The 11,018-nt window shown below is 49.5% G+C and overlaps 1 protein-coding gene across 1 annotated transcript in view; it reads right to left on the bottom strand.

The window, feature by feature from the left end:
• Window positions 1–1,643: 1,643 nt before the first annotated feature.
• The window catches only part of SDCBP2 (syndecan binding protein (syntenin) 2), a 17,246-nt gene continuing 7,871 nt past the window's right edge, over window positions 1,644–11,018 (bottom strand). The window contains exons 4-9 of the mRNA XM_008582744.1: window positions 9,717–9,817; window positions 5,767–5,925; window positions 5,052–5,227; window positions 4,800–4,971; window positions 2,397–2,488; window positions 1,644–2,122 (exon numbers count right to left, since the gene is read on the bottom strand). Coding sequence (XP_008580966.1) covers window positions 2,068–2,122; window positions 2,397–2,488; window positions 4,800–4,971; window positions 5,052–5,227; window positions 5,767–5,925; window positions 9,717–9,817 — 755 coding nt within the window. The 3' untranslated portion in view covers window positions 1,644–2,067. The remainder of the gene's footprint in view (window positions 2,123–2,396; window positions 2,489–4,799; window positions 4,972–5,051; window positions 5,228–5,766; window positions 5,926–9,716; window positions 9,818–11,018) is intronic.

Genomic DNA, 11,018 nt, shown 5'->3' with positions numbered 1-11,018 from the left:
TGCTGGCCAGGCGGCTCTGGCCCAGCTTGTGCGTGCGTATGTGCGTGTGTGTGCTCAGTATCCCACATCTATGCAAAGGGTACAGCCACCTGTGCAGCTCTGGACAGCGAAGGGGCAGCAGCCTGCTGGCTCAGGCTCCAAGCCCTGACTGGGCAGGGCACAGAATGTGGGGCTGGGAGGGCAGGAATGGCGGCTAGGGGGCCAGGCCGGGCAGCTGGAGGCCAGGCCCACCCACTGAGAATGTTCATCCGCCAAAGTGCCCCTTTTCCCTCCCGCTGAATACCTCCTCCTGTTGGGCTGTGAGCTTTCCCTCCTGCCCTTGGCTTCTGCAGCAGAAATCTCTGGGGCCTCCCCTCTCCTCAGCCTCTGGCCAGAGCTGATTAGGTCCTGAGGAACAATGTCCCCGGAGCCACCTCCTGGAGCTGCTGGTGTCTTGGAGCCCAGTGGCCAGATGCGGCTTCTCCTTAGTTCTACGGCTTGTGCCAGAGCAGCCCTGCTGCCCCTCCAGTCCAGGCTCAGGCAGGAATTGGGAGGCGGGGCCTGGAACTGGGCACAGAGAGCTGGCTTTGAGAGAGGTTTATTACAGATATCTCCCAAGGGGATAACTTAGCGTTCCACTGAAACACCCTTCCCAATTGCCACTAGCACAGGGGTATCTGACAGCACTTTGGGGAGGGGTGGGGCAAATTACAAGGTTCTGGGGCAAAGGCCTACAGAGGGACCTCTGCCCAGTGAACTCACAACCCTCTCTGACCTAGGGGACAATGCAAATGGGTCACAGTGCACTCACATATTAGGCCATCCCCTAAACAGAATTTAGGGGATGTGGGAAGGGGGGAGGTGGGAAGGGGTCTTGACTCTTGTCTCCTTTGTCCTTTTGTTCAGACAGAGTTGTACCTGCAGCTGACAGCTCTGAATTAAAGCATGAAAACACAGAGAGACCCTCGGCCTGTTGTGTTTATCCTGTGTCATGTTTCTAAGGGGGGAGGTGATGGGGGGCTCCCAGTCTCCTCCAGCACAGGGGTCATAGCGTTCACTCAGGGAAAAGCCAAGCAGACAGTAATCTGCTCCAACCTGGAGGGAAACAGAGAGCTGAGTGCTGGTTCAGCCCTGCCAGGCCCTGCTGCATGGGGCTGGGGTGCCACAGCCCCTGGGGGTCAGGCACAGGGTGCAGAACCACTTTCTTCTGCCTCCAGCTGTCACACCTCACTGGGCTAAGTACACCGCATTTTATCCTCCCCAACACCCCCGAGGAGGGTTCTCAGGCCCATTTTGCAGATGCAGAAGCAGCTGCATCACTCAGCGGGGTGCCCCAAAGCCAGTGTCCCCTCTACTAGTCCTGCTGCCCCACAGTCCCACACTGTCCCCCCAGTTCTAGCCATCCCTGAGCCAGACTAGCAGGCATCAGGGAACCAAAGATTCTGGAATTTTCAATTACCTTTGAGCAAGGGATTTTGTTTAAAATTAAATCTTGGGCCGGCCCGTGGCTCACTCGGTAGAGTGCGGTGCTGATAACACCAAGGCCCCGGGTTCGGATCCCACATAGGGATGGCCGGTTTGCTCACTGGCTGAGCGTGGTGCTGACAACACCAAGTCAAGGGTTAAGATCCCCTTACCGGTCATCTTTTAAAAAAATAAATAAATAAAATTAAATCTTTATTCAAAAGACAGTAAAGGGGTATAAGTATATACAGCCTGTGACAAAGAGCAAGTAAAGGCAAAGAAAAAATTCTCACAAAGAATGTAGTTTTATCCTCTCAAAACATGTAACTTTTCCTGAGAGAGGGAAGATCTTGAAAGAGACCAGCTGCAACTTTAAGAAGTGTGTGGCCAGACTGCCTACGTGCCCAGTATTTAAACCAGTGCCTCCGCCCGGCTAAGAGTCTGAGGCTCCAAGGAGACTTTTGTGTATCAATGGCACAGCCACACGATCCGAAGTCCACCCACCTGGAACACGCCCTTCAAGACAGCCCCAACCCCAGGCAGCCGCAGCCTGTCATCCGAGGGCAAGGGCGGCTGTCATTTCCTTCAGGAGGGCGGGAGGACCCGAGCTGCCCTCCTGTGGCTTCAGGCGTCTGGGATGGAGTGGTCCATGGTGTGGTGAAGCAGGGTCGGGGACAACCTGGATACAGCAACAACAACAGTGGCCCAGACTGGCAGCTCCTTCTCTCCGCCCCCACCCCCAGCCCGTGCAGGCCGTGTGCACCTTCCCTCGCAGTTCTAAGACTTTCAAATCACCAGAGGCCACCCCCACCTTGGGGGGAGGGAAGAGGGCTTTCGGAGAAAGTGGGGTCTATGCCCTGTGTCAATGCTGAGGAAGCTGGAGTGGCTGAGCCCAGGTGTGCCCTGGGAGGTGGGGAGATGGGGGGGAAGACGGAGGAGGGGTGCAGCCTTACTTTTTGACCATGTGCTCATAGATCACAGTGGGGATGATGGTCAGGGTGACAACGTTTCCAGCCGTGGCCAGAATCTCCGTGATCTCTTTATCCTGCAGAGGAGGAGAGTGAGCAGTTACCTTGGGGGGCAGGGGCCAGGGCAGCTCTGCAGGCCTCTGTGTGGAGGGGTCAGCATGGCCGCTGCTGGAGGACACCTCTGACACCTGATTGCAGGGGCTCTGGGCCCCTGAGCCTGTGAGATGAGAGTCCCAGGCAGACACCCAGGTAAGGCCTTGCTTGTGTAAGAACACAGACCTCCTCCAGAGGATTTCCCTGGTCAAATGAACATGGCACTCCCACCCTCTCCTTGAAGGCCAGCTGTGCAGGCCTGACACATCCCAAGCCTCACAGACGTGATTCTCCTTCCTCTTGTAACAGCTCCTGGAGCTCACTGACCCCATATTTTCCACCTCCTCTCCCTGTCCCCATAGACACTTGGGTCCTGGCCCCAAAGCACAAAGACAATAACCATCCAATGGGAGACTTTAAGCATACCACCCCCACCCCACTAGCTCCTGCTGGCCGGCCAGCCTGAGCCAGGGCCACAGGGGTCCTTTTCCTCTTACATCTTGTTGACTGGTGAAAAGAGAAAGGCCTGCAGAAGACATTAGATCATGGAGAGAATGAGAAACTAAGTCTCCAAGCAAAGTGTGCCAGATGATCAAACACGAAAGCTAAGGCCATAAAAAAGCCTCTGGCCCTTACTCAGAGCCTAGCGACCTTTACTTTATACATATATGTAATCTGGTTATGTGTTTTCTTAGGTATTCCAGAATAAATGGGAGAAGATGTGCTAGATAGGACTAGTCATGGCCACAGGGTAGAAAAAAATAAACTGTGAAAAGATAAGTGATCTCCAGAAGCACAGGTGTCTGGAGTTGCTCAGTAAAGGGACAACCCAGTCCCTAAGAGCCTCACAATCCCATGGTTAATAGAGTTACTGATAAGCTCATGACGATGGCTTGAGCCATCAGTGAGGATGAGAGAATCACATCTTAGAGTGACTGTTCTCCAGAACAGTTAATATCAAGAAACTGTAATGCTTTGAAAGGAGTGTATTCACTAATATCAGAAAACTCCAGCTACTCAGAACTGGTATTACTGTACCCAACTTATTAAGTACAGTGGGTTTCTTTTGGATTGTTATGCCTGATCCCAGAGGAAGGGGAGAGGATGTGGCAAGAGGGATCTTAGATATTAGGAAGAGGTTCCTGATCACAAGGGTCATGAGCCACCAGAACCAGTCTCCAAGGAAGGTGGGGCAGAAATCAAGCACAAGGAAGCAGACATGTGACAGAAATGGCTTGGTGATGGCCTTTATGGGGAGCAGAGAACTGGCTTAAAGACTGTGCCAGCCATGGCGTGAGATGCCACCGACCAGGCCACTTCTGCTAGGGAAGCCCTGTCACATATGCTCTAAAGCTCTGGCTGCAAGAGGAGAAGGGACTCCCACTCTAAATCACAATTGGTCCAGGGTTTGAGCCCTGTACCAGCCAGATGCCAAATAAATAAATAATAAATAAAACAAATCACAACTGGGACTGAGAACCACTCTCAGTCCAAGTGCCACCAAGTCAGGATAAAAGCACTTCCACTTATTTGGGGACCAAAACTCATGTGACTCATCATTGTCCATCCCCAAGGACACCCACTCCTCATTCCATGTCCACACCACTGACCCTAGATTACCTGCTCCTTCTCACTTTTTAAAAATAAAACTCAACACTCACACGCACCCTTGAAAAACGAACATAGGTCAGAAATGGATTTCTTTTTTTTTTTTTTTTTTCTCCTTTTTGTCTTTTTTGTGACTGGTAACGGGATCGCAACCCTCGGTGTCGCACCCGCACCACGACCGGCAACGGGATCGCAACCCTCAGTGTCGCGCCCGCACCGCGCTCAACCAGTGAGTGGACTGGTCCCTATATGGGATCCGAACCCTCGGTGGGAGCGCCGCACTCTACCGAGTGCGCCACTGGGCCGGCCCCAGAAATGGATTTCTGAACAGCAATTTTTTAAGATATTTCTATTCCTGACCGTGATGCAGTATGCAAACAGAAGTGCCTCACAGAGCAAGGAGGCGTCATGTGGCCAATAGCCACCTGGGTGCCTGTGTCCTCACACATGTTGTCACCCCCTCTTTCTGTCATGCCTCTGGCCACCATGTGTTAGTAACATCAGCTAATATTTATCAAGTACGTGCTACATGCCTGGCACTGTGCTCAGAGCTTAGCTACGTTGTCTTATTGAATCCTCTCATCAACCGCAGGATGAGGAAGCTGAGGCTTGGGTGGGGCAGCAGCCTGCCACAGACATGAGCCTTAGCACCCAGCAGTCTCCCCAACCCTGCAATTCCTGGCCTACCTTCAGCCCAATGACGTTCTGACCGTTCACCTCGCACACGTAGTGGTTGGTGAGGAGCCCGTTGCGGGCCGCAGAACTCCCTTTGACCACAGCGGTGACCTTCCCCTTCTTGATGATGAAGCCAACATGGCCAGCGCTGTCCTTGTGCATGGTGACAGTCCGCTGGAATGGCCTGGTGGGGAGGGACAGTGAGCTAAGTTTGGGGATGTGGCTAGGGTCAGACAGAGAGGTTTCTGAAGCCTGGCTGCTTACCTGTCCCGAACAACCATGACTATTTTCTCGGCCGATGCCTTCTTCACCGCCCGATGGGCTTTGTCTGTACTCCACCCGGCACAATCGCGCCCGTCAATTTGCAGGATCTGGTCCCCAAAGCGCAGCCCCACGAGGGACGCAGGGGTGTTGGCCTGGACCAACTGCACAAAGAGCCCCTGGGGGAGGCAGGGCCCAGAGTCACATTGCTGGTCCACCCAGAGCCCAGGCCCCTCCACCAAACCGCTGCTTTCCTCCTGAACTCCAGGAGCCTACAGGGTTACCAGGACTACAGCCCTGCAGGGCAGGTGCAATGGCATTCCCGTCCTCCTGGAGAGAAACCCTCCAGCCACACAGTTAGGAAGGAGGCGAGTCAGGATTTCCACCCTGGCGGGAGGCTGCACCCCCAACTACTCTGCTGTACTGCCTTTCACAGAGCCATCGGCTTCTCCGGCACCCACTGTCCACAGACAGTCACATGGAAGCCAGATCCCTGTTGGGGAAAGAGGGGAACGGGGAAGCTCTGAACGACGCGAGCCCACGGACGGGGGTCCCGCGGGAAGAGGGATTGAGAGAAAGAGCCTGGCCTTGGCAGTTAGGATGCCCGCTCTCCGCCTCGCTTACTGCGGACGGGGTCCCCTGAGCCCGCAGAGGAAGCCCCCGCGCGCTGCCCGAGGCCGGCCCAGGGCCCCTCCGTCCCCGCCCGCACCCGCCCTACCTTGTCGATGGCCCGCAGCCGCAGCCCGGTCTTGCCGCGCTCGTCCTTGCACAGGTGGATCTCGCGCAACCCGGGCTTGATCTCCGCACGCCGCACGCCCAGGCTGTTCCCGGACACCGGTGCCACCACCTGTCCGGCGCAGGGGCCCGAGACCGCCGTCTGCAGATATCAGGGGAGCAAGGGGTCAGCCCGGCGCCTGGGGCCCAGTGCCTCAGGGGTCACCGGGTGGGGACAGGGATGGGGAAAGGAGGATGGAGCGGGAGGTCCCTGGGCCCCCACCCCCACCCCATCGCACACTTCGCAGGGCCGGAGAGGGGACGTGGTTCTATGAAGCCACTAGGGGGCGTCAAAGTCCACCCCTAAAAAGCCAGAGAACCGGGGCGAGAAGAGGAGGCGTGGATACAGGGAGGGATGCTCATTTTCCAAGGGAAATTGATAATCAGGAAAAGATCTCTTCAAAGTCCACTTAAAATAGAAAAAGAATCTCAGAAAAAAATAGTAAGCAATGGGAATAAAAAGGCTTGATATTATGTCCTCAAAAAAAATTAAGCTAAAAGTATAAAAATTAATGAATGCTTCTCCCTAAAATGCAGAAAAGGGCAAGTCTCAGAAAAAAATAGTAAGCAATGGGAATAAAAAGGCTTGATATTATGTCCTCAAAAAAAAATTAAGCTAAAAGTATAAAAATTAATGAATGCTTCTCCCTAAAATGCAGAAAAGGGCAAAGACGTCCACTCCCACCACTACTACTAGACATAGTACTGGAAGACTGAGCCAGAGCAATAAGGCAAGGAAAGGAAAAATAAAGCATACAGATCATAAAAGAAGAAATAGAATCGTCCCTTTTTAGAGATGATAGTCCACTAGAAAATACCAAGGAACCTAGAAATAAACTCCTAGATCTAATAAATGAGTCAGCAAGGTCACAGGACACAAAATCAATATACAAAAAATCAATTGTACTTCTATATATTAACAATGAACACGTGTAAACTGAAATTAAAAATACAATACCACTTACAATCACACACAAAAAAGGAAATACTTAGGAGTAAATGCTAACAAAACATGTACAGAAATTGCACACTGGAAATGACAAAATAATGACAAAAGATATCAAAGAAGATCTAATAAATGTAAGATCTTCTGTATTCATGAATCGAAAGAACTAGTAAAGCTGTCAATTGTTCCCAAATTGATATACAGATCTAACACAATTTCTATCAAAATTTCTACAAGATGTTTTGCAGATACAGGCATGCTTATCTAAACTTTCTGTAAGAAGAAAAAGGAATTAGAATAGCTAAGATAATTCTGACAAGAATAAAGTGAGAGGAATCACGGCCAAATTTCAAGACTTCGTATATAGTTACAGGAATCAAGACAGTGTGGCATTGGCAAAGGAATAGACACAAGGATCAATGCAAGGGCTTGCTGGTTATCTCAGTTAGAGTGTGGTGTTGACAACACCAAGATGAAGGGTTTGGATCCCCATTGGCCAAAAAAAAAAAAAAATCAAGGGAACAGAATAGAAAATCCACAAATAGCCTCACACAAGTAGGTGTGTGTTTTTTGACAGAGCTGCAAGTGCAAATTCAATGAAGGAAGGACTGTCATTTCCACAAAAGTGCTGGAGCAACTGGACAACTATAGGCAAAAATATGACCTTTGACCTAAACCTCACAACCTATACAAAAATTAACTTGAATTCGATCATAAATTTAAATGTAAAACCTAAAACTGTAACAATTTCAGAAGAAAACAAAGGAGAAAATCTTCAGGACCTAGGGCTTGTTAAAAATTTGTTAGGACAGGTATGATCCACAAAACAAAAAAATCGATAAGATGGATCTCACCAAAATTAAACTTTTGCTCTGCGAAAGACCCTTTTCAGAGGATGAAGAGATAAGCTACAGCCTGGGAGAAAATATTTACAAAAACTCTAGAATGTATAAAGAACTCTCAGAACTTGACTTAGAGAAACAACAAGGTAGAGTATTTAGAAAAAAAGAAAAAAGAAAGAACAAGCCAGTTAAAAGATGCACAGAAGATATAAAGAAACATTTTACCAAAAAGAATATACATATGGTAAATAAGCGCATGAAAAGATGTTCAACATCACTAGCTGTTAGGGAAATGCAAATTAAGACCACAATGAGTCATCACTACACACCTATCATAATGGCTAAAATTAAAGATAATGATAACACTAAATACTAGTGAGGATGTGAAGAAACTGGAGCTCTCATGCACTGCTGGCAGGGAAGTAAAATGGTACAGCCATTTTATTGAAGTAAAATAGTTTAGCGGTTTCTTTTAAAAACTTAAAACTGCATTTATCACATGACCTAGCAATTGCATTCTGGTCATTTATCCCAGGGAAATAAAAACTGAAGTCCAGACAAAAACCTGTACACAAACAGCTTTGTCCGTAATAGCCAAAAACTGGAGACAACTAAAATGTCCCTCAACAGATTAAATACACCCTGGCACATCCACATCATGGAATATATTCAGCAGAAAAAAGGAACGAATTATTGATACACACAACAACGTGGATGAATCTCAAGGGTATTATGCGGAATGAAAAAAGCCAATCTCAAAGGTCACATACTGTGTGATTCCACTTTTAAAATATTCTGAAATGACAAAATTATAGAGACGGAAGACTGACTAGTGGTTGCCAGGGGTTAAGGAGGGTGTGGAAGAGGAAGTGGTCATGATTATAAATAGATAGCTTGAGGGAGATCTTTGTGGTGATGGAATCGCTCTGTATCTTGATTGCGGTGGTGGTTACATGAATCTACACACAATCTATTTTATGTGATAAAATGACACAGAACGATGTAAAATGTATAGCCATACATTGTACTGGTGTAGAACTCCCGGTTTTTATATATATAACCAACTATATTACGGTTATATAAAATGTAACCATTAAGGAAACTGGGTGAAGGGTATAGGGACTTCTCTGTTCTATCTTTGCAACTTACCATGAACCTATTATTATTTAAAAAGAAAAAATTAAAAACAATGAAAAATTCTTAAATTATAAAAATGCATTTATCATCTTATATTTTTATCCAAATTTAGGTAGAAGGCATTTATGTCCTAATTATTGGAACAAGTAATGATTAAAGCGGAGTTACACACAACATGACCTTCTTTGTTTTATGTCTGCATTTCACAGCATGACCAGCAAGTAGGAGAAACACCCCAAGGTGTCACCAGTTTTTCTCAGGGTCCCACATGTCCTCCTTCTTGTTGATTTTCTCCTGTCAGATCTTCATTTGTCAGTGACTTTGTATGTGGCTGTGCCAGTTCTCCATCATCACCTCCACCAACTTCATGAAATCCTCTGGCCTCAGCAGGATTCACAGTAGTATTCTGCCATTGATGTCATTGGCTCAGGGAAAGGCTGGCAGACAAAGACTGACAGATAGGCCACAGGGATGCTAGAGCTAACTGGACGGGGTTTGAGTGGGGACTGATTCTGTAAGCGAATACATTTTCAGTAGTAAATATTTCTGTATTATGGTTTCTTTTGCTCCCAAAGCCATGGAAATAGGAATCAAGCATTATTGTTTAATTTGGGGACTGGATCTGGGTGACAAGCTCCTGCCCTCTTGGCTCTGCCTATCCTTGCCTTTCTGAGTCCCAGGAAGCCCAGTGTCAGACACCCCCAGGCTCTGGCTGGGTTTCAGGCCAGCAACCTGAAGCCACAGGTCAAAGAGCACGCCCTGGCATGAAAGCGTGAAACCATGAAACCTCCAAGAGCTCTTTGTGAAGACTCAGAATGAAAAGTGCTGTCAAGAAATAGAACCGTTGAATGCTGGGGAAAGAGGAGATTCAAACACAGAGAAAAGGGAGGTCCGTTTAAATGGCAAGACCAAGAAGGAAAGAGGGCTGGGACATTCTGTGCCCACGCTGGGCAGGAGACAAATACCTACACTGTCACCCTCTGGAATCTGAGGCAGGCTCTGCTGGACTTCTTGGCTGGAGAGGGAAAGTCCCATATAACTTTCCAATTCTGCCAGGTTTGGGTACAAAACTGCTGGGGAAGGGAAGAAAGGAGGAAGAAAGGCGTTAGTCAAGCGCACGTGCTTCACCATACCTGCCTGGATCCTGTGTGGCTGCTCAGTTTTATTAAGAAATGGTGCCTGGGAATGCTGTTTATTCCTGAGAATGCAGGGTAGCCCTGAGAGCACTGTGAATCTCCAGGAGCACTCGCAGGGGACATGGGTCGACTCCTCAGAAGGTCTGAGGTGCTGGGTCTCTGCCTTGTGCAGGAACAGCAGGGTACGGCAGGGGGAGAACAGTCCCTCAGGTACCGCTTTGATATTCAGCTCAGCTGGCTTTACTTGGCACGAGCCAGACACCTGCCACAAAGCACAGTGCCGGTGCTAGGGTCCTGAGGGATCCACAGGCTTTGGTGGGCGTGTGGCCCAAGGGCGTTATCTGGGAAGACCACCGCCCACCAGCACAGTGCGGAGGGGAGGAGCAGGGCCTGAGTGCAAGCCTGCTACCCCAGGACCTGAATCAAGCCTGCCATGAGCAATTCTGGGGCCACCACCAACATCCTGGTCTCCCAATGCTGCCTTTACGGTGGCCCCAAATCAGGAAGTTACTGCCCTCACTAAGCTGGTTTCCCCAGCATTCCCCTCAAAGGTTTCAGTGAGGGCGACATGTACATACAGCCATTACACAGTGGCAGGCAAGAGGCAAGTGCTCAGAAATGGCCAGAAGAGCTAAGGCTGTGTCCTCAGGGCCAGCACTGCCCGCAAACCCCTGCTGCAGCCCTGAACCTGGGAGCACCCCCCAGGCACCTCTAAGTCCCTCCTGGTGCCTGGGACCCTCCAGGGCCAGCAGTGCTGTCTGGGGGTGTTATCGTCTGAATGTTTGTGTCCCCCCCCCAAATTCATGTGTTGAAGCTCCAACCAACCGTCAGGGTGGTAGTATTTGGACATAGGGCCTCTGAGGAAATAGCTAAGGTTAAATTAGGTCATAAGTGTGGGTCCCTAACACCCTAGAATTAGTGTCCTTACAATAGGAGACACCAGAGGATCTCTCAGTCTCTCTCTCTCACTCGTTCCCACTCCCAAGCACACACGTGCCCCGAGGAAAGGCCAAGTGAGGGTACAAGGAGAAGGTGGCCTTCCATAAGCCAGGAAGAGAGCCCCACCAGAAACCAAATTGGCCAGCACCTTGATCTTGGACTCCCAGCCTCCAGAACTGTGAGAAAATGGATGTCT

This window comes from Galeopterus variegatus, unplaced genomic scaffold (assembly GCF_000696425.1).
Source record: "Galeopterus variegatus unplaced genomic scaffold, G_variegatus-3.0.2 Scaffold2715, whole genome shotgun sequence".
Taxonomy (NCBI): Eukaryota; Metazoa; Chordata; class Mammalia; order Dermoptera; family Cynocephalidae; genus Galeopterus; species Galeopterus variegatus.
The sequence above is the reverse complement of the archived record's forward strand: the minus strand, read 5'-3'. Positions and strand labels throughout refer to the sequence as shown.